The sequence below is a fragment of the Dama dama genome, chromosome 33 (genome assembly GCF_033118175.1).
Source record: "Dama dama isolate Ldn47 chromosome 33, ASM3311817v1, whole genome shotgun sequence".
NCBI classification, from domain to species: Eukaryota; Metazoa; Chordata; class Mammalia; order Artiodactyla; family Cervidae; genus Dama; species Dama dama.
The window spans coordinates 78,737,520-78,764,652 of record NC_083713.1 but is presented as its reverse complement, the minus strand read 5'-3'; the positions used below and the strand labels follow the sequence as shown (position 1 = coordinate 78,764,652).

The window sequence follows — 27,133 nt, the reverse complement described above, 5'->3', positions numbered from 1 at the left end:
CTACCTGCCACTCAAAGGGGCAAACTGACTTGACATGCCAGCTTCTCCTTGCTGGTGAAGGGCCTCTCTCTCCGCATGGTAGATGGGCTGGTGAGCTCCCACTGCAAACACAGGACACCTCTTACCCCACATTCCTATTTCCCTGGAGGCACTGCAAGTCCCCAGAGATAACTGGCCAACTCTGGGCACCCTTGGAAGGTACACTTGCTGGCTGTGCCAAGACCATGTGACTCCCAAAAGCCACGGATATCTGGAGGGGTTGAGCAACAGCTTCGATGGAATGTCATTTGGCACTGAACACAATCCTCCCTGCTTCTGCCAGAGGTAGCGCATTCTATATAAAGCTGCCAGACCTGGCCATCTCCTCACTGAGCCTGATCCCTCCCCACCAGGGGCCAGGCACTGGATTTCTGCACATGACCCCTCCACAGTAATTGTGGCCCTTGGGTTTATGCACCCAGTTGGGTGGGGGAGGCCTGGCTGGGAGGAAGCAGCAGGTCCTCTCGTTCTAATCTCTGGTTCTGGGGGTGGGGTAGCAATGTAAACTGAGACAGGAAGGATATAGACACATCCTGCCTGAGTTAGCAGCGGTGGTGAGAAATAGAGCCCCATGGTTCTCCCACGGCAGAGATCCTGCCAGAAAGTAAATCCTAAGGGTAGTCTGGAACGGTATGCAAGTAAGGGCTGCATCTCCATCAGCTCTGGAGAAGTGTTTGCAGTCATCCGTCAAGGTTCACGGTCTGAAACCTGAATCCTGGAGGACCGCTGTAGAGGGACAGGGTGAGTGGATGGGTTGGGGGAGGGCAAGGCTCCCTGAGCATGCCCGTCTTCTCCAGACTGGAAGGATTGTAGGCCTGCGCTTCCTTGGTACCTGAATTGGCCCCCTGAGACACACATACACACTAAATAGTATCCGATTCACACTCACTAGTGTCTGACTCACACTCACAGACACACACACAAAGGTAAACACGAACTCACAGGAGCTCATGGATTCTCAGTATGATAAAGATGCTGGAATTTATCAAGCGCTGAACATGTGTTCATCTCTATGCTGAGCCACTGATGTGTACCAACTCACAACCCAGACAGGCACACTATCCTCTTATTCCCACAAAGGGTGATGACACTGCAGCCAAGGGATGGCGGCTTGCCTCCGGTTCCTGTGATAAGCTGCACACACGTCCGGAAGCGGGCAGGGAGGCACTCGGACACCTCACCTCGTGGGCACACGCATGGCCATGTACGCAGAGAGGCGGCCCAGCAGTGCTCAGCCAGGCTCAAGTTTGCTGCCTAAGGCCACACGGCCATTTTTTAAAAAGACATAAACAAATGGAGTGTGTCTCCAGTACCCATAACCAAGACCCTGTTAACTACTAAATGTGTTACATTATAGACTCAGAGAGTCTCCTCTGACAGTTTCCAAGAATCAGACCTAGCCAGGGTAGGGAGGAGTGATCAACAGTTTTTTGTGTGTTTGCTTGTTTTTTAAATGAAAATTTAATGTTTACTGCAAAAGCCCAACGGTGGGGGAGAGGGTGGGGTTGGGGGAGGCCCAGTAACGTTTCAGAACATTGCTTTTGAAATTCACAAAGAACCCCAGCGGGACTTCCTGTCCTTAAGAAAGCAAGTGCTGGTTTTAAAAAGAAAGAAAACAGGCTCTGGAGAATTGCAACCGTCCAAACGGTCAAGGCGAGCCGAGCCGATCCCCGTAACATCTGCGTGTGGCTGGTTCCCGCCCGCCTGGGAGAGGAGAGGAGTCGGAGTTAGCAGAGTTAACTCCGAGTTTCTCAGAACGCGCCTCCGCCTTCCTGCCAGCGCAGCCCCGAGAACAAGTTGTTGTGCTTTCTCTCTGCGCTGCTTACCGATCTGTCTCTCCCTCTTCATTCTCTTAGGGGAGAAGTTCTGGCCAGGCACTTCCCCGCCACCACACAAAGAAACAGAAAGCCAGCGGATGGCCGCTGGGACGGAGGTGGCCTCTCCAGGCCCGGGGCGCGCGGAGCCCGCGCGCCAGGCTCGGGGGACGCCGACCCCGCGATGCCCGATGCCCAGGGCGCTGCGACGCCCGGCTTCCCGCGAGGTTCGGTGACGCGGTCGCGTGGGTCCCTCGCCCAGCGGGAGGCCGGGCCAGCCAGAGTCCCTGGGCGCCTTGGCCACAGTGCGGGCTCGCCCCCCGCCCCCGGCGGGTACTCACCTTGCTGGGTCGTGATCAGCGGCAGCGGCAGCGGCGTGCTCATCGCTGACCGGCGCGGGGCACGGCCCGGCGGACCGTGGCAAGGGTCGCGGTCGGCCGCTGCTGACCCTCAGCAGCCGGAGGAAGCGGCACCTGTGTCAGACTCCTCGGCGCGGGCCGCGGGGAGGGGCTCCGGCCGGAGATGGGCAGGCTTCACTTAGTTTTTTCTGCAGACTTGGCTGATGGGGTTCCCACCCTTTTTTTTTTTTTTAAAACACATACACCCGCCCACTTCTGAACTCTTCTGTGCTCCGACTTTCCTGCGCGGGGATCACATTTTTCTAACTAGTTTCTGTTTCTATCTGCAGCTAACAGATAGTGGTTGTGTTTGAGAATTACCCTGTGTGTGGGCTGAAAAGCCCACAGAAGTGACGAGATGGCCTTCCCCGATGGCCTTCCCCGCCGCCACGGTCCGGGCCGGTGACCAAGAAGAGCCAGACTCAGGTTGGCCTCTTGGCGGATCCTATGAGGCCTCTCAGAGCCGCGGAGTCTTGTGGCCTGCGGAGAGTTCCTGGCCTCCTCGTGACTTAGGGGAACTGTCCCAACCCATGGGCTTGTGTTGGGAAAGATTCTTAGGGAAAAAAGGGGTGCTGGCTAAAGACCGTGTGACTTGCTTGGATCACCTTTGTCTGAGGCTTTCAGATAGAGTGGAGTGTTTGGAGAATTCACTTTATTAGGCAATTAAAAACTCAACAGGGATTTTGACACTCTGGTTAAAAGAACTCTACCCATCTCAACCAAAAAGAATATTGTCTGATATATAGCATTATATTCTCTTCACCCGGCAGAGAGAAAGGCAGGTAGCTTCAGAAAACATCACCTTCATTTTAAATCCCTGTCCAAGGAAACACCCTGGCCTTCTGTCTTACCTTTTCTGCGGAGTTTTCGCTGCTGTTTACGGGACCGTCCTGTCTGTGCTTCGATCTCCGGGCACGTGTCCAGCGGTCTGTGCAGTGTGTGTGCAGCTGGGATTACATCCAGACTGAACACAACTCAAGACTGCTCCCTGGAGGTGTGCAATGCAGACGATCTGCCAGTTTCTCCCAGCCTAGACCACTCCAGGCGTCTTTACTAGAGCTGCCTGTTTGACACACTGGGAAAGTATTTCTAATTCTCTTTAGTTAGATAATGTTTATAGAGCTTTAATCAAAATTCCACACTCAACATGTCTTGTGTTGACGAGAAGTGAACTCTTCACAGAATGCCTTTGGCCAGGTATGGAAATTTTGAGTCTCAGTTTCCCTATCTGTAAAATGGAGACAAGAACAATTACATTCCAGAGTTTTAAAGAGGCAATGTCTACATAATGACAGTGGGACAAAAAAGGCATTTAATAGAAGCTGGCAGTGATTACTGTAACAGCTAATACATGTAGGTTCATGTTGGATAATAGCGTCGCCTGTGTTCAGATTCATAAATAAAACAACTGCAATTATCTGAATGGCAGCTGGGGAATTGAAACCAAAGACCAGCCAGGTAAGCAGAGACTGAGTCCCGATGTCATTGCAATTGCTAATGGGAGTCCCAGAACCTCATTTACAGGTAACTGGTCTTTGGACATAAGCCTAAGATTTGCTTAATTAATTTTTAGTGAAAGTGAAGTTGCTCAGTTGTGTCCAACTCTTTGTGACCCCATGGACTGTGGCCTACCTAGCACCTCCGTCCATGGGATTTTCCAGGCAAGAGTAATAGAGTGGGTTGCCAGGTAGGACAGGTTAAAAGCACCAAAAAAACAAACGAAAAAAAGCCACAAATCCCTTAAGGACAGGAAGCCCAAAACTAAGTAACTAAACAACTCAGCAATAAGAGTAGAAAGCTGAACAAACTATTCAGATGAGCTACAAGAACAAAGTAGCGTTCTAAAACATCTCAGCTCCATCCTTAAGGAGAGAATGTGACTGTGCCCTGGGCCACTGAGGAGCTGAGGCTTTGGGACTCCATCTGGTTCTGTGACTTTACTGCCTTCTAGCTGGATAACACTCGGCATTTTACTTGACTTCTCTGAGCCTCATATTTCTCATCTATGAAATTGAGGAGATCTGCAAAGCTTGGTTGTTATGAGTGATACATTAGCCAGTTAATCACGAAACAGACAATATGATGTCTTACTCAGCACATAAAAGTTAAAGTTATCTGTTCCCTTCTCCTTCACTGCAACACTTGGTTTATGGTAAGGACCCCAGGCAAATCTGAAAAGAAGGTAAATAGTATTTAATGGTCCATGGGGTCGCAAAGAGTGGGACACGACTGAGTGACTAAGCACAGTATTTCATAGTGAGTAGTTCAGCTAATAGGGACATGTTTGTATTTTAGAAGATTAACCATGAAAGTGCCTAATATTAAAGAAATGAGGACTAGTTAAAAAGGTAAAATCATTATATGAGATGTTAGATAATATGGCAAGAGTCTGACATTAAATCACAGAAATGCATTACTAGTGTGTCTTAATGTGTTAGATATTTATTAATGCGGTAAAGAGCTCAGCTCTGTCTTGAAACAATAAAGCAATTCTTATCTTACTTAATTCCCATGAGTACCTTCAACGAGGATATTGTCAAGGGCCCGTTTATTTTTAAATTAATTTTTTATTGGTGCACAGTTGCTTTTCATTGTTGCGTGAGTTTCCCTGTGCAGTAGAGTGACTCGGCCGCACACACACAGATCTCTGTTCAGATCTCCCTTCCGTTTAGGTCCCTGCAGAGCGCTGGGCAGAGCTCCCTGTGGTGTGCGGCAGGTTCTCAATAGTTATCTGTTTTACCCAGAGCATCGATAGTACATATGTGTCAATCCCCATCTCCCAATTCATCCCTAGCCTCTTTCCCTCCTGAAGGACACATTTTAAAGGTGAGAAAACTGAGGTTGGGAACAGTGACAAGAATTTGATCACGGCAGTAGAACCAGCATTGAGTCTCAGCCCTGGCAGACTCTAACGCATGTAGGACAGGGTTGGTGTAACTCTCCTACAACCCTCCAAGGGATAAGAAGGTGCGACGGAGACCATGTTGGGGATTTTCTCTTCCTTCCAAGCACCATACAGGATAGGTGTTACCCACAGGAGGTGTACCCCTGCCTGCTTTATCCCCAACCCAGACTAAAATGCACGTGCTGCTGGTCCCCTTCATAGGAGAAACCTGTATGCAGGTCAGGAAGCAACAGTTAGAACTGGACATAGAACAGACTGGTTCCAAACAGGAAAAGGAGTGCGTCAAGGCTGTATATTGTCACCCTGCTTATTTAACTTATATGCAGAGTACATCTTGAGAAACGCTGGGCTGGAAGAAGCACAAGCTGGAATCAAGATTGCCAGGAGAAATATCGATAACCTCAGATATGCAGATGCCACCACCCTTATGGCAGAAAGTGAAGAGGAACTAAATAGCCTCTTGATGAAAGTGAAAGGAGAGAGTGAAAAAGTTGGTTTAAAGCTCAACATTCAGAAAACTAAGATCGTGGCATCTGGTCCCATCACTTCATGGCAAATAGATGGGGAAACAGTGGAAACAGTGTCAGACTTTATTTTTTTGGGCTCCAAAGTCACTGCAGATGGTGATTGCAGCCATGAAATTAAAAGACACTTACTCCTTGGAAGGAAAGTTACAACCAACCTAGATAGCATATTTAAAAGCAGAGATATTACTTTGCCAACAAAAGTCCATCTAGTCAAGGCTATGGTTTTTCCAGTAGTCATGTATGGATGTGAGAGTTGAACGGTGAAGAAAGCTGAGCACTGAAGAATCGATGCTTTTGAACTGTGGTGTTGGAGAAGACTCTTGAGAGTCCTTTGGACTGCAAGGAGATCCAACCAGTCCATCCTAAAGGAGATCAGTCCTGGGTGTTCACTGGAAGGACTGATGTTGTAGCTGAAACTCCAGTACTTTGGCCACCTGATATGAAGAATTGACTCATTGGAAAAGACCCTGATGCTGGGAGGGATTGGGGGCAGGAGGAGAAGGGGGTGACAGAGGATGAGATGGTTGAATGCCATCACCGACTCGCTGGACATGGGTTTGGGTGGACTCTGGGAGTTGGTGATGGATAGGGAGGCCTGGCATGCTGCGGTTCATGGGGTCGCAAAGAGTCGGACATGACTGAGTGACTGAACTGAACTGATGAGTTCTTAGAGGCAGAGGTGGACAGATTTTACTTGAGTCATTTAATTTTTTAATTTAAATGAATTTCTAATAAAAAGTTTAAAAATTCTAATAAAAGCCTTGTCCTTCATCAAAGGAATAGGTGCTCTTTGTGTAAAAAAACTAAATGGAGAGGAAAGAAAAATGAACCCGAGTCTAACAACTGCTCGGAAGCTCTGGTACGTGTCATGGATCAGTCGCTCAGCCGTCTCTGCCTCTTTGTGACCCCACAGACTGTCGCCTGCCAGGCTCTTCTGTCCATTGGATTTTTCAGGCAAGAATACTAGAGTGGGTTGCCATTTTCCTCCTCCAGGGGATCTTTCCAACCCAGGAATTGAGCAAGTGTCTCCTGTGTCTCCTGCATTGCAGGCAAATTCTTTACCTGTTGAGACAGAATCAGAGAAACCCTAATTTCTGGCGTGTGAAGGTATTTTTATTTCTAGCATTTTTTTTTTTGCATTTGTGGACCTTTGTTCTGTACTACTGAGATTTTCCTGACTAAAATTCCCAGGTGGCACTAGTGGTAAAGAACCTGCCTGCCAATGCAGGAGATGTAAGAGGTGCAGGTTTGATCCGGGATCGGGAAGATCCCCTGGAGGAGAACATGGCAACCCACTCCAGTATTCTTGCCTGGAGAATCCCATGGGCAGAGGAGCCTGGAGGGCTTACAGTCCACGGGGTGAGAGTCAGACACTGCTAAAGTGACTTAGCACACATATCTTCATTTCATGTATTTTTCCCTCTTAGCTAGTATTCCACAAGTGGAATTACTGAATCAAAGCGTCGGAGTGTTTTTAAGGCTTTTGATATATTCATGAGCTGTGCCTATAACAATTTGTATTCCCCCTAATCAAGAGTGCCAGTGCTCATCTCAGAATTAAATGCTAGATTTTAAATCATCTGTAAATTCTGTAGATGAGAAACATGTAGTTATCTGTGTTTGCATTTTCTTGATGACTTGTGAGGTTGAATGTGCTGTCATAGGCACATTTACAAATTATGTGTTCTTTTAGGTGAGTATATTTTTCCTGCTATTTCCAAATTCAGAGAGGGAGCTAATGTTTTTCTTATTGATTTATCTGAACTCTTAACACACAAAAGGCAGCAATACTTTTTCATGTATATTGCAGATATTGTTTTCCTAGGTCTTTTTCTGGTTCTTCCTCATCGGCATATAAATAGTTCGACTTAGCTGATTGGCAAGTTGGCAACTTTTCAGGAAAGCGGGCTGTGGCTCCCTATATTTTCAGAGTAGTGGAGGAAAGGGGTTTGGTTCAGTGATGCTGCCACAAGCTGGGAGTACTGAGGAGCATGGAGAGCAGAGTGGAAAAGGCCATGCAGGAAGCGCAGACAGTCCTCGGGCAGCGCACCCCACTACCACACACACTCCCCAGAAAACGCACCCCTCTCCAGGAGCACGCAGGTCTTTCGAGGGGGAGTTTTAGTGAGGAGGGAAGGAACCTGGTGTTGGTTGCTGATGCTGAGTTGCTAGCCCACTTTGACCTAGACTTTGCTGAAGGCTGGCTCTCAGCTTGCCAGGCAGAAAGGAGGGTACCCCGAGTTCGAGCTACAGGGCACCTCATCCAAGGGCAGATCTTGAAGCATCCGTAATGGCCTGTCTCTGACAGTTTGTAAACTGAACCTGGGGGAAAAGGACTGCATAGAAACCCAGCAGAAACACCAGGTAGTCTGAGATAGTTTGAGGCTACCATAGGCAAAAACCTCATGCAGCAGGGGACAGCTCTAATGTCAGTCTATTAGGAGCTAGGATTGAAATGAGCCAGGAAGCTTCATGCTGGGAACAAAAACAAAAACAAACAAAAAACAAACAGAAGCAAAATAAATAAACAAACCCGAAACCAACCAAACAAAGAAACCAAACAAACAGAAAGGAAGAGCACAGAAAAATGTGGGGGTGGAACTGGCTTGAATCTTAGAAGAGCCTGGGTAAAGGGCGCAGCAGCCTGGGTGGTTCCCACACAGTGGGGAACGTGTGGATGTTCAGGGAAGCACATCCCCCAGAGGCATAGGATTATGTAGATGGAGACAATTTCCTGAAGACAAAGGACGTGCCAGACCCAGGCTGCCTTGAGGACTCTCCTGTGTGATTACTGCTAATGTCACAGTGTCCTTACAAGGCTGTAGGTGCTTTATTTTTGCTTGTTTTTCCTTTTCATCTTCTTCATTTCACAGCGAGGAAACCGGCACCAGAGAGGTGAAGTAACTGCTGAGGTTCACACAACACTCAGTGAAGGCTCTGCTTTGGGGGAAGGGCTCTCAGTTCGCTCTCCTTAGGACCCTTCCCTCAGCCTGTGTTCCTTGGGGATTCACTGGCTTCCTGCTTAGCTTGATGGGGTTATTCACACCTGAGGAAAGGGGCAAAAAGTTGCTAGATGAATTTCCACTGGGTCCCCTCAGAACATAGGGAAATAGAATTTTCCAGCATTTAGTGAATTACAAAGTTCCAGGGAGCCCTTTTTGGGCCACAGCCCTTTTCCTCTGGATTTAAGTCTAGATATAACTGAACTAAAAAATTCTTTTCCAGGTGCTCCCAGCTGAACTCTTGGCCCAACAAAGGAAGAGTCAACTGTCTCCTCTTTTACTGTTTTGGGCCCAAGACGAGGGAGGAATTCTGGGCATGGAGTCTGTGGCTGGGAAGACGGAGTGGGGATTCTGTTTGCTGTGAGCTCCACTTATTTCATGCCAGAGCAATGTCACTAGCAAGGAAGGACCAGGATTGGGGATGTGGTGATAGGACTTCTCATTCGTGGGTCACCAGTTGCCACTTTGCTAAGTGTCTTTGCCTCCAAGGTTTTCTCATGTGCAAAATGGGGTTAATGATGCCTCCATCTGATGTGCTTCTAGGGAGCTGTTGCAGGACCCCCTTGGAAGCTCACAGTTTCATTAAGATGATAAAGGTACAGGCTTCAGAGCACTGTAGAAAAAGTTTAAAATATGTGAAATAAATACACACAGACATAAATGTGTGTCATGATCTCCACTAGATATAATTGGTCCACCTCCAGATGGTAATGGTCATGGCAAGGCCATATGGATGTGAGTGACTCTTTCTTTCTTTCCTTTAAAAGTTTCTTCAGGTGGATGGCTCCAGACGATAAAATTAGTGTATTTCATACTCTCTCACTTTTGATAGCCCATTACAATTATATGAAAGGAACAATAAAAGAAATTAGTTTCCATGTTGCAAAAAGTCAGACATGACTTAGCGACTGAAGAACGGTAACAACAAGCGTACAAATAGGATGAACATCAAGGTCCTATTATAGAGCATATGGAGCTATATTCATAATAAAGCTTAATGGAGAAGAGTATGAAAATAATGTATGTGTATACATAGGGCTTCTCCTGCTGGCTCAGTGGTAAAGAGTCTGCCTGCAACGCAGGAGCTACAAGTGATGCAGTTTCGATCCCTGGGTTGGGAAGATCCCCGGAAGAGGGCACGGCAACCCACTCAGGTATTCTTGCCTGGAGAATCCCACGGGCAGAGCCTGGCAGGCTACAGTCCATAGGGACGCAAAGAGTCAGACAGGACTGAAGCGATTTAGCATGCGTGCACACGTATATATACACACACACACACGCATATACATGTATATATATATACACATAATGGAAAATCTTAACGGAAAAGAATACGAAAATACTATATATGCACATATATGTATACATATAATCTTAATGGGAAAGAATATGAAAAGAATGTATATTATATGGCTTCCCTGGTGGCTCAGTGGTAAAGCATCCAGCCGCCAAAGCAGGAGACCCAGGTTCCAACCCTGGATCAGGAAGATCCCCTGGAGGAGGAAATGGCAGCCCACTCCAGTACTTTTGCCTGGGAAATCCCATGATCAGAGGATCATGGTGGGTTACAGTCCATGGGGTTGCAAAGAGCCACGCACGACTGAACACAAACACACACACACACACATATGTAACTGAATCTCTTTTCTGTACACCAGAAATGAATACAACATTATAAACCAACAGTACTTCAATAAAAATTTAAAAATTAACTTCCAATGGGAAGATGCTTTATGGGGATCCTTCAGCATGTATGAGATTTCAGTAATTGTGGGAAAATGGATAGGGTGTGAATCACGTTGAGTAAAGGGAATAGGGAAACAAAGGCTCCAGCTCTGGGGGAGGCCGGTGGGTTAGCCTTGGGGAGTGAGCGGGGTGGGGAGGGTACCACTAAGTCTTTCACAAAGGTTTAGGCTGTGTCAGCAGTTGGAGGGTGGGAATTAGAAGTGGGGGTGATGGCAAGGAGATGTGCTGAAGATTTGGGGTGGAGGAAACTCCCCTCTCCCATCTTTTGGGGACAAAATGCCAGCCCCCCCCCACCCCTCCCAGACAAAAACAAGTGGATGTACTTAGGAAAATTAAGAAAACTTGTAAGTGAACCAAGCCTGCTAGTGTGGGAAGGAGCTTTTTTCAGCAGAACTCTCCTCTTTCTGGGGTTTGGGGGGCACAGAGCCTGTCAGAAAATTCCTCTTCCACATAATCTAAAGCAGAGATGGTGTGATTCAGGAACATGGATCTTCCAGTCAGAGTTTTCCTCCCAAAGAAAGGCTGATTAGGAAACAGATGGATTCAGATAATAGAAGAGGAAGTTCTTAACCCTTTAGAATAGTGAGCCTGGTCTTTCATTTTTAAATGTTGATAGACAACAGTATATGACAACCAAGTCACATACAAGAACCACAACACGGGAGAAAAAGGCCAAGTCGAAAAGAAAAAAAAAAAAGAAAAGGAAGAAACTAATGTCAGTTAAAAAAAAAGAAATAAATAAGGAAAAAACTTAAAGTGAAGGAAAAAAAAAGCAGAATTGTAATATGTTCAAAGATTTGGGAAAATACTAAAACCGTAAAATAAGAGTAATGTGCTATGAAAAAGGAAAAGCAAATAACCAGAAAGAATTCTTGGAAATTAACAATATGCTGGCTGAAGTGAAAAATTCAATGAAAGAGTTGAAAATTAAAACTAAAGTTATAGATAAAGAAAGTTAAATCTATACTAGGGGCAAAACAAAAGAAAAAAAGATGAGACGACCTAAGAGGTCCAGCTAGAATTAACTTCTAGAAGAGAGAACAAAGGAGACGGAAGGGGGTAAATTACATGTACATTACAAGGAGACAAAGAAGAAGGGAGGGGGAAATAGTTCAGAGCTCAATCAAAAATATGGGTCTTCAGACTGGAAGGGATGAATTTTTAAAATGCATATATCTCTGTTATATAGCTTCAGAGCAGCAATGCTGAAGAGGAATTTGTAACAGCTTTCAGAGACTGGGGGTGGAGGGTGGGCAGCAGGGGCACATTCTACAGAAGAATAAAATCGGACTGACATCAGATCTCGCATCACTAGGACAGGATGCTGGAAGACAGGCAGTGCTTTCAAAGGTCGGGGGTGGAGATGCCCTTGAACCTTTCATCTTGCTACTGCCTGAAAGAGCAATTGGACTGTGAAAGAAGAATAAAGATATCTATGGATATACACAGACTCAAAACATTTAGCTCTTAAACACAGAAGAAAGCTCTTGGAGGATAAAATTTGCCAGAACAAGGGAGGGTGCCAATGCCGAGGAGCCCTGGGATCCAGGCGACAGTTGGTGTGGCTGGAGGGCAGGGAAGTTCAGAGGTATTTCTTTCCTTCTGGGGGCTGGTGAACCTCAGAAGGGGTGATTCTATAGATGACAAGATGCCTGATTGCCTGGATACTCCTGAAAATATGGTGAGAGTGCATACATAGCTTCTCCACATGGTAAAAAACATTGTTGGCTATAACCCCAGGAAAACAAAAATCTGCACAAATAAGTCATGGCCCAAATATGAAGCCAACTAAAATATGGCATCACTTGGGGCCATTTGTGGAGAGTGAGAAAAGAGCACTCATTTTGCCACAAGTCTGGGGAGATTCTCTTTTGGGAAATGCTGGCAAAAAGATGTCAGACCCCAGGAACAGGAGATACAAACCTCCCACACCTTCCGGCTCTTCAGTGGAAATCATTCTGTGGCTACCACACACAGGCACTGTTAATTGGTATTCAGATTCAAAATAAACTTGTCGGGGGGTGGTGGGAAACCACCATGGAAGACAGTTGGGGTCAAGGCACAGACTGCAATTTTTGATAACATTTTGCAAGTCCAGGTCCATCGGTGATGGAGGTGGAGGGGAAAGAGGCTGGTATTCTTGACTGACAGAGAGAGCGTAGAGGTGTGGATGGCATTTGATGGCAGGTGTGCTCCCTACGTATCTCATTGAAAGTTGCAAAAATAACCAACCAAGAGAACACCAAACGTAATGATGCAACTATTTGATTTTTGGAGAAAAGGGGGACAGTAAGTGGGCTGGTGCCAGCGTGCTAAGCTGCCATTGTCCTCAGTACCCTGGAGTGACAGTGATGAAACACATGGACTTACAGAGAGCTTTGAGGGTGGACTGGGCTAAAGGTCTGGTCTCACTCCACCTGCTTCGTGTGAGGGCTTTCTTTGGCTGAACCTAAATGCAACCTCCCCTGATCAGTCCTTACCGGCAGGGTCCTTCCCCTGGGCATGAGTATTAGGAGAACGGATCTGGGATGGGGTAAATGAAGAGTAACTGCCATGAAAAGTCTGAAGTTGGCAACTCAAAAACTAAGATAATTAGTATTAATATATTATCTAGAACAATGAATTAACCCACTGGAGACCTCCTGTTGGTGGTGGTAAAAGAGTCTTCGGAGAGCCTGCTTGGGTAGGGGAGTATGTGGTGGAAGAGTGTTGCTTTTAAAACAAAAGCCCTCTGCAGTAGTATTCGAATCATGGTTTTGGTTTTTTTTGTTGTTGTTTTTGTTTTAATTTTTGAAGAACACTTGGGAAAACCTAAAATATCAAAAACAAAAAAAAGCCCACATTCAGCTGGCTGAGAAAATGGGCTTCATTTAGCAAGATGAAACTTAGCAGCAACTAGCTTGAGCCTCTGAATTTGTTTCAGTAAAATGCACGGAGATACCAAGGAGCCGTAACTTAGCTTGTTATCCCAGGCTAAACTCTACATGATTTAAGGGGTGTGTGTCAAGGAAGGGAGCTTTCAATTCTGTTATCTCTTTGAAGGACTGGTCATGAGTCTCCCCAGCCCCCAAGCAATTCCAGATGAAACTCTAAGTTGAAATGGTTACCCACCTTGTCCCAAAGGAATATCCAGGTGGATACACTGTGCATTCCTGCTTGCTTGCATGCTAAGTTGCTTAAGTCATGTCCTACTCTTTGTAACCCATGGACTATAGCCCGCCAGGCTTCTTTGTCCATTGGATTCTTCAGACAAGTGGGTTGCCATACCCTCCTCCAGGGGATCTTCCTGACCCAGGGATTGAACCTGGGTCTCCTGCATTGCACACTGATTCTTTACTGTCTGAGCCACCCTCTATATGTTACATCTATACTTGGGAAGACTGCTTTCCATTTCCACTAGCAGTGTATGGAGACACTAAACTCTTGGTATTTTGAATCTTTTAAATTTAGTTTTTGTTTTTGTTTTTGTTTTTTTTGATGTGTAGGACTTTTTCATCAATCAGTCAATCAGAGAAGATGGTCAATAGAACTGAGCACCCTAAGAAGCTGGAATGTGTTCATGGCAATTAGATAGATTGCTAGAACTAGGCTTGCCATCTATCTCTGGCATGGACTTAGTAACATTGACCTAGATACTTTCTCTCTTTGATCTGTAGCTTTCTCATATATAGTGTGGGCATAGCAAGTCCTACCTGAAAGATGTGTGGTGAGAATTAAAAATAACACACACACACACATATGCATATATGGCAAGGACATACTGGATACTCTTTTTATTATTATCTTTGCTCTGAGTGGTAGAAGTCACCAAAACATACAAAGCTCCAGGGAACTGTGAGGAGGCAGCAGGGAACTTGAGAGTTAAATTTGGAGTGGACACCCCCACCCTCCCCTGTGATAGCTTGTAATATTATCCAACAAATATTTCTTCCTCCCTTCCCCAGCATGAACCCAGTGTAAGCCCCGCCCTGTGGATACTGCGCTTGGCCATGAGGTTTGTTTTGGCCAATGGAATGTGAGTGAACATGACCTCAGCCACATCCCAGCAGAGGCTTGGAATGTGTCTGCATAGTTTGACTTGGCCTCTGGTCCTCCAGTCCTCCACCATGGGGTGAGCATGCCCCAGGCAGCTGCTGCTTCCGGAGCCTGAGCTGTGCTTCTGGAAGCCTCACTGGCCCTCTGTGCCATCTTGATGCCTTGCTGTAGCTGGGTGTGATTGCTGACAATTGCTGACAATTGCTGGCAGTGATGGCAGTCTGAGATGTATCGGGATTTCAATGTCCATGGAAATAATAAAAATAATAAACAGAATAGATTTTCCTTACAGATAGAAATTAATATGACAGTGGACATATACTCTGATATTTATCCTGGAGGCTGTTAGTACTTGTTTTCTCAGAAACACAAAACAATAGATACAAAAGATCTGTCTGCTCTCAAAAGAGAAAAAGCAAATGGCATCCTTTTAGTTATAGTTTTCTCTGTACTGATAAAACTTAAAAGAGTAGAAATAAACTCCACAGAAGTGGAATCTTAGGGGAAGAAATAAGCTAGAAAAGAATGTAGAAATATTTGCAGAAGAGTAAACTTTGGATATCATCTAGTGCCACCCTGTCATCTATATATAAGGAAAGGGTTAATACTGGAAACTGCCGTCCTCCCATCTGCTCGCCCATTGGTCTATCCGTGTATTTGACAGATGCTCACTGCCTGTCCAGTGTGTGCCAGACACGGAGTATGGAGGAGACAGGGATGAATCAGGTACAGAGCAGCCACGAGAAAAAAACAGACAAACCGTGGAAACACCTGACCAGAAATTCCCACATGATGCTCTAAATTCTACCTGGATATCTGGGCAAGGCACCTTCTTTGGGAAGCCGGGGCAGAGTGGACAGTGTTTTCACATGATGCTCAGACCCTTTGAGACGAAGTCTGGTCGTCCTTCCCGAGCCCCGCAGCTATTGGCACTGGCTCACAGAGATGGCAGTGACTGAAAATACCTGGTGTGAACTAGTGGAATCTTCTCCCATCAGTATCAAATCTTAGGTGACTAGCAGAGCCCCGTGTCTTTTCCCAGCTGGTTCCATGTGTGAGCCTTGACTTACCTGGGCAGTGCTCTCTGGTCTACGCCTCGTCTGCTCCATTCAGTCATTTTTTTTAAGAAAATCTGTCTCTTCTGTATAGTGTTTGAGGCAAAACAAGTACTGTATTCCTTTTTTAAGTTTTAGTTTTCTACTTCAACTATCATTCAGGCTGGAATATATTTATTGCCTCTAAATTATTTTGAGAATTATATCAGTTAATACATGTAAATCATTAAGAACAGAATCTTAGCTAGTATATCTTTGTGTGCTTTTATGAAAATTTCTGAATGACAGAGTCTTAACCATGGAATTGCTGAATCAAAGAATAAATAAATTTGAAACACAGAGAGAGACCTTCCAATTAACAATTTTCATTGTCAAGTCTTTCACATATGAAAGTCCCATTTTTACCATCATAGATCAATGATGTATTAATTTGTAACAATGCAATGTGTGAAAAAATAGTATCTTATTACTATTTTAATTTTTACATTTCCTTGACTAAAAGTGAGCCTACACATCTTTCAGATCTATCCTTGTATTTGTATTATCTTTGTGAATTTCCTTTTAGGTCTTTTGTCCATTTTTTCCTTTGTGGTGACTCTCTTTATTCCTATTGATTTGTTAAAACTCTATATATTTTTAATAACTACCATATATTGGGCTTCCCAGGTGTCTCAATGGTAAAGAATCTGCCTGGCAATGCAGAAGATGTGGGTTCCATCCCTGGATTGGGAAGATCCCCTGGAGGAGGGCATGGCAACCTACTCAGTATTCTTGTCGGGAAAGTCCCATGGACAGAGGAGCCTAGCAAGCTATTGTGCATAGGGTCGGACATGACTGAGCGACTGAACGTGCACTATATTTTGGTATGATGGGGGTTGCATGAGGGTATACATATGCAAACATCCATAGAGAAATACCCTTAAGATCTGTGCACTTTACATTAGTTATAATCCAGTCAAACAATTTAAATATAAAAAATCAGGCAATAGAGACAGACTCACAGAAAATTCAAGTGTTGGGTTTATCAGACATGAACTCTACAATTATAGACTCAAGAAATTAGTGAAAGTGGAGACTTTTTTATCAAGAAACTATAAGGTAGACTATATGAACATAAGAACATTACAGAAATAAAATAACCTATATTAAAGAACTCAACAGATGAGTTTCACAGCAAATTAGACAAGCTTACAGCAGCATTAGTAGGCTGGAAATCAGTAGAAATTGAAGAGCATGGAGGAAAAAAAAAGATGCAAAATACAGAAAAAGAATTTGAGCCATATGGAGCCTGATGGAAATATATAACCAGGAACGGAGTTTCAGAGGGAGAGGAGAATTAAACGGTATAGAAGATATAGTTGAAAAATCATGGTTGATAATTTTCTCCAGATGACAAAAGACATTAAGTTACAGTTTCAAAAAAATGTTATAAACCTTAAGCAAAATAAGTGTTAGAAATAAACCTATACCTAAGGCCATCAGAAGAAAACTGGTAAGAACAAAAGACAGAGAATTCTAAAGATAGTTAAAGAAAAAGGACATGCTACCTTCCAAGGAGCAATGATTAGACTGAAGACTGACTTTCTTTGCTTTTGGTAGTGGGGTTAAACTAGATTTTCCTTTTGTCTGTGTACACTTTACATGATCAGCAGAAACTAATATAAAGCTACTATTTAGGGGAAAATCCGAGTATAGAGGCTAGAACGATATTCCAGTGATATGGCTTTTCTTTGAAATAATTTTCCACATTACCCCAACTTTGTAGATTGTCTGTAGATTCAATTTATATAAAGTCTAAAAATAACAAATGCTGGAAGGGGTACAGAGAAAAGGAAACTCTTCTATACTGTTGGTGGGAATGTAAATTGGTGCAGCCAGTATTGAAAACAGTATGAAATTTCCTCAAAAAACTAAAAAATAGTACAACCATATGATCCAGCAATCCCAATCCTGGGCATGCATCATGACAAAACTAGAATTCAAAAAGATACATGCACCCCTTCATTCATAGCAGCACTATTCACAATGGCTTAGATGTTGAAACAACTTAAATGTCCATTGACAGATGAATGGATAAAGAAGATACGGTACACATGTACAGTACCATCCAGGCGTAGAAAAGGATGAGATGATGCAATTTGCTGCGCCAGGGGTGGGCCTAGAGATTATTACACCGAGTGAAGCAGGTAAGAAAGAGAAAGCTAAATGCCATATGTGTCACTTACACGTGGACTCTAAAACATAGCACAGGTGAGCATATCTGCAGAACAGAGACAGACGCACAGACACGCAGAACAGACCTGTGACTGCCAGTGGGGGCGGGGTGGTGGGGAGGGAACCGGCAGTTTGGGGTTAGCAGATCCAAGCTATTTTATATCAGGGATAAATTACAAGATCCTACTGTGTAACACAGAGAACTATATTCAATATTCTGGGATAAACCAGAATGGAAAAGAATATGAAAAAAATATTTATATATAAGTAGATCACTTTGCTGTACAACAGAAATCAATGTATATTGATTATAAATCAATTGATTTATATTGATTATAAATCAACATTATAAATCAACTATACTTTAATAAAAACTAAATTTAAAAAATTCCAAATGAGTTCCAAGATGTTAAATTGGATAAGAACATTCAAAACTGCAAAAAAAAAAAAAAAGAAGAAGAAGAAAGAAAGAAGAACAATTGGACCTCTTTTTCTTTTTCAGAAAAGCAAGTGTATCTAATCAGCCAGTTTAGTTTTGATTCAGAAGAAATGGTGGCTCATCCTCTCCCAGGAGTGAAAGATAAGTCTGACAGCAGCTCACGAGGACACAAATAAGTGCAAGTTTCAAAGGCAACTACTTTGAAGGAAAAAGAAATCATTCATTTGGATATATATATATATGTATGTATATATATATAATAATGTTAGATGACAAAATTTACTAAAAAGTTAATAGACTATTTTTAGAGCAGTTATACATTTACGGAAAGATAGGACAGAGAGCTCTATAAGCACTTCTCCCTACAGACAGTTTCCCCTGCTGTTCACCTCTTGTATTGGTGTTGTACATTTGTTATAATCGATAGACCAGTATCAATACATTTTTAATAAATAAGTTCATAATTTACATAAAGTTTTACTGTTTGTGTTGTACAGTTTTATGGATTTTGATGAATGAATAATGTTACTTATCCACCGTTATATTATTATACTGAAAAGTTTCTCTAACCTAAAAATTTCTTGTTGTCCACCTATTCATCATCCATGAACTCCTGACAGCTACTCATCCTTTTTGTCTCGGTAGTCTTACCTTTTCCAGAATGTCATATGGTTGGGATCACACAACAGGTAGCCATTTCAGATTGGCTTCTTACTCTCAGCAATATCCATTTAAGCTTCTACCATGTCTTCTCACGGCTTGAGAGCTCATTTCTTTTTTGTTATTGAATAATATTCAATTGTATGGATGTACCAGAGTATCCATTCACTTATGGAAGAATGTCTTAGTTACTTCCAGTTTTTGGAAATTAATTTAAAAAATGCTATAGACATTTGTGTGCAGAGTTGTGTGAGTATAAACTTCTCAACTCAAATGGTAAATACCTAGAGAGCTAGATAATATAGTAAGACTATACTTGTGTGTGTATGTGTGTGTGTGTGATAGACACTCAGTCATGCCCAACTCTTTGTGATTCCATGGACTGTCCTCCCGGCGCCCCTGCCCATGGGATTCTGCAGGCAACAAAACTAGAGTGGGTTGCCATGGGGATCCTCCTGACCCAGGGATCTCCATACTGTCTGCCATACTAGCTATATAAATTTACATTCCCACCAACAGTGCAGGAGAGTTCTCTTTTCTGCACAGCCTCTCCAGCATTTATTGTTTGTAGATTTTTTGATGATGACCATTCTGACCCATGGAACCTGATATACATCATTGTGGTTTTGATTTGCATTTCTCTAATAGTGAGTGATGTTAAGTATCTTTTCATATGTTTATTAGCCATCTGTATGTTTCTTTGGAGATATGTTTGTTTAGGTCTTCTGCCCACTTTTTGATCTGGCTGGTTGTTTTGCTGGTATTGAGCTGTATGAGCTGCTTATATATTTTGGAGGTTAATCCTGTTGTCAGTTGATTCATTTGCTATTATTTTCTCCCATTCTAAGGGTTGTCTTTTCGCCTTATTTATAGCTTCCTTCACTGTGCAAAAAGCTTTTAAGCTTAATTAGGTTACACTTGTTTATTTTTGTTTTTATTCCCATTATTCTAGGAGGTGGGTCATAGAATATCTTGCTGTGATTATATCGAGGAGTGTGCTGCCTATGTTATCCTCTAGGAGCTTTATAGTTTCTGGCCTTATCTTTAAGTCTTTAATCCATTTTGAATTTATTTTTTTGTTAGGAGGCGTTTTAGTTTTCTTCTTTTACACATTGAAGTGAAGTCAAGTCAAGTCGCTCAGTCATGTCCGACTCTTTGTGACCCCATGAACTGTAGCCTACCAGATTCTTCCCATGAGATTTTCCAGGCAAGAGTACTGGAGTGGGTTGCCATTTCCTTCTCCAGAGGATCTTCCCCACCCAGGGCTCGAACCCGGGTCTCCCTCATTGTAGGCAGACGCTTTACCGTCTGAGCCACAGGAAGTTTATCCTAAAACTTTATCTTTTTTAAAGTTTACCTTTTACACGTTGCTGTCCCATTTTCCCAGCACCACTTACTGAAGAGGCTGTCTCTTCTCCGTGTATGCCTGCCTCCTTTGTCAGAGATAAGGTGCCCACTGGTGTGTCGATTTGTCTCTGCGCTTTCCGGAGGGGATCCGCTGTGTGATGCAGGGGGCTCAGCCCGGTGCTCCGTGGCAACCTGGACGGCCGGAGCCCCTTCGAGAGGGAGCGGACGTGTGTTCCTCTGGCTGACTCCTGTTGCCACGTGGCAGAAACGAAGGCAATATTGTAAAGCAGTTATCCCCCAACTAAAAGTAAAGTAAAAGGAGACAATTGGTAATGTCAGTCCTGCACTCACACGACCGCAGGAGCCTTCTCTGCTTACGGAAGCTAGCCCAAACTCCTTGGCCTTGCGTTAGCGTCACCATGTCAGAAAGAGACCAGCCCGCAGAGCCGCACACTCGGCGACACTGTGTCATCCCAAGAACAGGTGCGGCAGCGAGCCTGACCCCTGACCTGCTAACTCGCAGGGTCTGATTCCTGCCGCTTACCTCCTTTGTCAGATCAGTTTTGTCCTCTGACTGGTTTCCACTGGATCCTCTGATCGATGTAGAAGTTCCAGGACAAATACATAAAATACCTTCCACTCAACAATATTTCTTTTGCTATTATACTTTGTTTCCTGAAGTGCCAGCTTTCAGCTTTCATTCCTTTGGATTAAAGAGTGGCTTCTTAACATGGCAAATCAAAGTTTACATTAGACTAATACATTTTCACACTGATTAATTAGCTAGAAAAACTGCAGACAAGCATGATACTATTAAGTAATTCTGAGTTATTATTACCTCAGTGTGATTCATTTTCTTTAAATGAAGAAAGTGCAGTTTAGAGAAGTTAACTAATTTGACTAATGCCGCTTGGCAATTTGGTAACAGAGCTGTGCAATCAGCGCTTTTTAACTTTAAACACTGTGCATGCATGTGCATATTCTTTCATTTGTGTTTTGCTTTAGGTGTGTGGTTAATTTCACAGCTTGAGAAAGTGCTGAAAACAGACCATGTAAACATCTTTTTGTTGGATGCGGGGAATTCCCTGTGACTGAAGCAGTGACCTCCTAAAGTTTGCTTCTGAAGCTACAAGGTCAGATAGGTATCCTCAAGTTTAATTCTGCTTCCTTCACTTACTGATCTTTGGAAATGATTTAGCTTCTCTGAACTTGTTTCCTTATCTGGAAAACAGGGATACTTTGTATTCAGCCAGGTTGCCTGAATCTTGACATTATTGACCTTTTGGAGTGGGAAATTGTTGTGGGTGAAGGGCAGGAGCGGTCTGGTGTAGAATGGCAGCCTCCCTGATCTCCACCCACGAAATGCTGGTAGCACTCTTCCTCGCCCGGAATTGTGATGACCAACATATGGCCAAGCGTTGCCAGCTGTCCCCTGCAGGATAAAGTCATTTCAGCTGAGAAAGACCACAGGAAGCATCAACTAACACGTTTCAAGTCTTCACACAGTGCCTGGCTCAGGACACTGTTCAACGGTGTCAACATTGCTACCTTCCTGACCACCACACCTGTCAGCTTCAGGACCAGTTCCATCTACCATCACTCTTCCCAGGCTTCCCTTGTGGCTCAGCTAGTAAAGAATGCACCTGCAATGCGGGAGACCTCAGTTCGATCCCTGGGTTAGGAAGATCCCCTGGAGGAGGGAAAGGCAATTCTGGCTTGGAGAATTCCATAGACTGTATGGTCCATGGGGTTGCAAAGAGTTGGATACAACTGAGTGACTTTGACCTTCATCATTCTTTCCATTTTGAGGAGAACCTCTGCACTCACGTTTGTGGAAGGAGAGATTTGCTGGGTTTGGATCAGACAATGGCTCAGCTTGCCGATTATGCTTCTTAGTCACTCAAATTGGTTTAAATTAGAAAGTAAACCTGGTGCTATCATTTTTGCAGCCGTCTCAAACACATTTTCTGCCTTGTCCTTCACATTTTCAATGAACTTATTCTCACATTGCAGGCTCAGATAAAAATGACATGTATTATGCTTTTTAGGTGTGATTTTATTTGTGGGGAAGGCACTGACCTTTCTTTTTTTTTTTTTTTCAGTTCAGTTCAGTCACTCAGTCGTGTCCAACTCTTGGAGACCCCATGAATCGCAGCACGCCAGGCCTCCCTGTCCATCACCAATCCCAGAGTTTACTCAAACTCATGCCCATCGAGTCGGTGATGCCATCCAGCCATCTCATCCTCTGTCGTCCCCTTCTCCCCCTGCCCCCAATCCCTCCCAGCATCACGGTCTTTTCCAATGAGTCAGTTCTTTGCATCAGGTGGCCAAAGTATTGAAGTTTCAGCTTCAGCATCAGTCCTTCCAATGAACACCCAGGACTGATCTCCTTTAGGGTGGACTGGTTGGATCTCCTTGCAGTCCAAGGGACTCTCAGGAGACCCAGAAGCAAATAACTGTTAAGATGTGACTTTGGGTGCAACCAGCAGATTTGGGGTACACTGCAGAGCAAACCAGACCAGTATATGGCCACTGATTGTTGAGTGTGGAACGTAGGGCCCAGTATGGAAGGATTTTGGAGCCCCTGATAACAGTTCAGTTCCCAAGAAATGAGGATAATGAAAGATAAATGTCCATGTATAGGCACTGGTTTTGGTTTAATAGTGGTGGTGGGAGAAAGACTCATCTTCAGGAGGAGTGACTGAAGGTTGGAGTGTCAGGAGAAGTGAGTGGTGCATGTGGTCAGAGACAATGTGATTTAGTGGGAGGCTCTTTGGACTTGGGAGCGCTGGGCCAGCCTGCCTGGAAAAATCGGCCCCAGACCTGGGTAGGCATCTGGTTCTAGTCGTCAAAGCAGAGGGATGGCTCTGGGCTTGTCTAGCACGTTCCACTTAGGCAGAGGCAGATTCAAGATGCAATTTAGAAAACCATGGCCACGTGGTTAAAACTGGAAGCCACTGGGGAGGAAAAGTGGGTGCACAGTTCCAGTTTGGAGAGCTCTGTTTTTCTTAAGCTTTCCTGGACACTCTTGTGGGTGGTCTCTTTAGCTGCGTGTGAATCTCAGGAGCATCACTGACTTGGAGTCTGTGTGCTGAACAACTTCTGGGTGCAGGATTCATCCAGCAGAAAACTTTGATGGCGATGACATCATCACGCTTCAGATATGCAATCCCAGCCTCTTTTTAAAAGGTGAACATGTCTTTTTTTTTTTATTTTATTGAGACATAGTTGATTTACAATGTCATGTTGTATTAGTTTCAGGTGTACAACACAACGATTCACTTATGCGCACACATGTATTCTTTTTCAGATCCTTTCCCTCAAAGATTATTACAAGATATTGAGCACATGCCCTGTGCTGTACAGTAGGTCCTCTCAGTTATCTATTTCATACATAGCAAAGTGTTCATGTTAATCCCCCCTCTTAGTGTACCCCCCACTTCTTTCCCGTTTTGTAACGTGTTTGTTTTCTATGTTTGTGGGTCTATTTCTGTTTTGTAATTCCAGCCTTAAAATGCCTAGGAGGTAGATATTTTTGTACTCATATTACAGGTAAGGAAACCGAGTCTCAAACAGGCCAGTGACCATAAGTTATGGACCACAGTGGTCCACAAGTGGATTCAAACTCAGCCCTGTTTGACTCCAAAATCTATGTTTCCTTTCTCTGCACCGTGCAAAGGCTGTGATCAGGCTGTCTAGGCTGGTGCGTAAGCACAGGTGTAACTAGATTTCGGGCAGGAAGTTGTCTGTTTCATAGGGTATCAGACTAGGACACAGACACACCCACTGCCCCAGTACCCGTGCCTCTTCATTCTGATCCTTCTGAGAGTCCCCTCAGAGGGTCCTCTGGGCAACCCTAAAGCTCCTGCTCATAACCAATTCCAGCGCCTTCAAACCCCAGTGCTATCAGGCTGCACAGAGACCACCTGGGCTGCTTGTTGAAATGAAGCGTCTGGGCTCCTACCCTGGGCGTGAAGGCAGGGCACCTCTAGACAACGTTATCTCGGGGACGCCCTCTGAGAGCTCAGGTGTCCCCCCGGGTCCCACTTGCTGCAGGACTGCCCCATCACCCCGCACCCCCGCTGACTGCTCCTCAACCTCAGGTCCGCTCACCCCCCAACCAGCTCAGAGACAGCTCAATGTCCTTGCCTTGTAACCCTCAGTGGCCCCCACCTCAAATCCCGATTTCCATCCCAGCAGGTGATGAACTGGGCGTTGAAATCACCTGTTACCGTGTTGGTCTCTGCTGCTTTCTAGGACAATGGTTCTTTACTGGGGTGATTCTGCCCCTCATGAGACGTTTGACAGAGTCTGGAGACATTTGGTTGTCAGAACCAGGAAAGGTGGCATCTAGTCAGTGGAGGCCAGGGACGCTGCCGTGCTTCCTGTAATGCTCAGGACAGCCCCTCAACAGAGAATGATCTGGACCCAGAGGCCAACGATGCTTTGGTGGAGAAGCCCTGTGGTCAGCTCTCCTTTCTCTGTTCACTCGCTGCGCACCCAAGCAGGTTTCTTCCCTTCTCTGTGGCTGGCTTCTTCTGTGACGTGGCTTCTTAGAGTGCACCGACCTCATACGCAGTGGGAAGGACATGAGTTAATATAAGCAAAGTACTTAGAACAGTGCCTGGCAGGTAGGGGGTCAGTGACAGTTCGCTAGACCCACAGTGCTGGCCTCAGGTGGCGTTTGGGGCCTTCAGGTCCCTCTGACCACACTCCATCAGCAGCCAGTCTGCTGGGCTTCAGTCTTGCCGCCTGGCTCTGCACACCCACCAAGGAGTCTCTTTCCTCGGCCCCACAATTTGCATTTCAGATCCACCGGGCCAGATGGAGATGGCCTTCTGGAGGTTTAAGCTTGACCTCCTGGTTAAGTCCCCTCTAGAAAATCTGCGCAATGGGAGTAAGGCAGGCTGGCGTGCCATCACTTCAGAGCTTCAGTGGATTATTTAGGTGACCTGGGTGCTTCTTCCCCACCCAGGCCTGCTTGAAGGCAGTGTTTCCGTGACCCTCTGGGGGCTGTGGGTGACCCTGAGGCCTTCCCAGAATAGACCCCACCCAGGTCCTCTGCCTGCCCTTTGTCTATAGAAAAACTTTAGTCAAAGAATAAGTTTAATCAGAAAAGTGAGAAAATGCAGAAAGAAAAACAGTCAAGGAAAACAAAATAATAATACTTTAGCCATTAAACAAAGTCAAAGATCTTAATCCTTCCTCAAAGACTACAGATAATATTCTGAGCCATGTCCTTTGAACTGTTCTGCAGCTATTAAAAATCCTACCAGGTGGACGAAGTTAACTGTACGCTGCCCAGCAGGTAGACCCCAAACCAGTTGGAACCAGAAGGTTGATGACGCTGACTCCTGATTACCTCACCACCAACCAATCAGAAGACTGTCTATGAGTTGATCACACCCTCCTCTTTGAACCATTGCTATGAAACTCCTCACTCCCTGCTCCAGGTGGCGACACAGTCTAGAGGGCATTAGCTCTCTGAGGTCCTCTTTGTCCGGCAAAGCAATAAAGCTACTTCTTTTTGCTGTTGTTGTTTAGTCACTAATTCATGTTGACTCTTTTGTAACCCCATGGACTGCAGCCTGCCAGGCTACTCTGTCTGTGGAATTTTCCAGGCAAGAATATTGGAGTGGGTTGCCATCTTTCCTTCTCCAGGGGATCTTCCTGACCCAGGGATCAAACCTGCATCTCCTGCATTGGCAGGCGGATTCTTTACCACTGACCACCGGAGAAGCCCCCTATTTCTTTTTACTTCACCCAAAACTATGTCTCCGAGATTTAATACAATACCAGTGAACAAAGCCAAATTTCAGCTATGTACCCTGGAGATACAAGGCAAAACAGACAGGAGAGCCTATCTCTTCCACATGTGACATTAATCAGTGACCTCACTGCCCTACCCTTTCTGGCTCTTATGTTTGGGACTCATGGTGCCCTCCCAGGGAGGAACAAGTCCCTGGACAGATCCTACGTATCCTTCTCTGTGCCTGGTGATAACCTGGAGGCCATCCATGCGTGTATGAGCATGACATCTACTCCCGTCCAGCCAACCTCAACCACACTGGCCCGCTTGCTTTACTTGGAAGGTAGTCTGCTGCTTTGTCTTCAGATTGATTGCTTCCACCCACCTACGCTGTTGAGCTGGCTGGTTTATACATTGCTTCCCACCTTGCAAATCATTTCCTGGCATTGTCCTCAGCACTGTCAAACTTGCTTATCAGACTCAGAAGGCTGGAGGAGCTAGGCCATAAAATTAAATGAAATTACCACAGAAACTACAGTGTTTGTGGAATTATAACCAGGAAGATGGCAAAGGGAGGTTTATGACACCCCCCTGCCTACCTGCAAAGTCATTATTCAAAAGGCTCTTGTTTGCCCTGATGTCCAGCCTTCACATCATCCTTGGCAGCTTGGAAAGGCTTGCTGGCCTCCACGCTATCCTCAGAATAACAGAATTGGAACATCGGAAAGGTCTCAGGTTCAGCTCGGTAAACTTTCTCATTTTATGGGTGAGGAAGTTGAAGTTCAGAGAGGTGTCAGGGCCTCACAATGTGTTCGTGATGGAATCAATATTCAGACTCAGATCCCTTGGCTCGTAGCCTGGCATCTCCTTTCCTATCATCTTGGAGGAATTTTTGACATAAAAAAACTGTGTCCAAACACCACTGTGAATTGGTATTTAAACACAAAGTTAGGTGACAGGTGTGAGAGACCAGGAAAGAACAGAACTCAGGTGAGATGAGCTTCATTTGTTTGTTTTTTATTGTATCTCACACTCTTTCCTTCTGCAGGGAGCCCCCAGCCTGAGCCAGATGTGGTCAACCTGCTCTCATGATTCAAATCCCGTATCAGTAAACGCTGTTTTGTGGGTGCCAACATTTTGTTAGGTCTTAGGAGAACATGGAAAGTGGTGAGTCATAGTTCTTGCCCTCAGTGAGTCCAGAGT

The 27,133-nt window shown here is 44.8% G+C and overlaps 1 protein-coding gene and 1 long non-coding RNA gene across 3 annotated transcripts in view; one reads left to right on the top strand and one right to left on the bottom strand.

The window, feature by feature from the left end:
• Nucleotides 1-2,663, bottom strand: part of GYPC (glycophorin C (Gerbich blood group)) — a 46,599-nt gene extending 43,936 nt beyond the window's left edge. The window contains exon 1 of the mRNA XM_061135145.1: nucleotides 2,195-2,663. Within this exon, the coding sequence (XP_060991128.1) occupies nucleotides 2,195-2,237 (43 nt within the window). The 5' untranslated portion in view covers nucleotides 2,238-2,663. The remainder of the gene's footprint in view (nucleotides 1-2,194) is intronic.
• Nucleotides 592-25,678, top strand: LOC133050859 (uncharacterized). 2 transcript variants are annotated; one of them, XR_009691714.1, is made up of 4 exons: nucleotides 592-780; nucleotides 21,187-21,314; nucleotides 22,284-23,370; nucleotides 25,439-25,678. It is a non-coding gene; the product is annotated as an uncharacterized LOC133050859 (long non-coding RNA). The 2 variants fall into 2 exon arrangements; XR_009691715.1 differs by lacking the exon at nucleotides 21,187-21,314.
• Nucleotides 25,679-27,133: the final 1,455 nt, after the last annotated feature.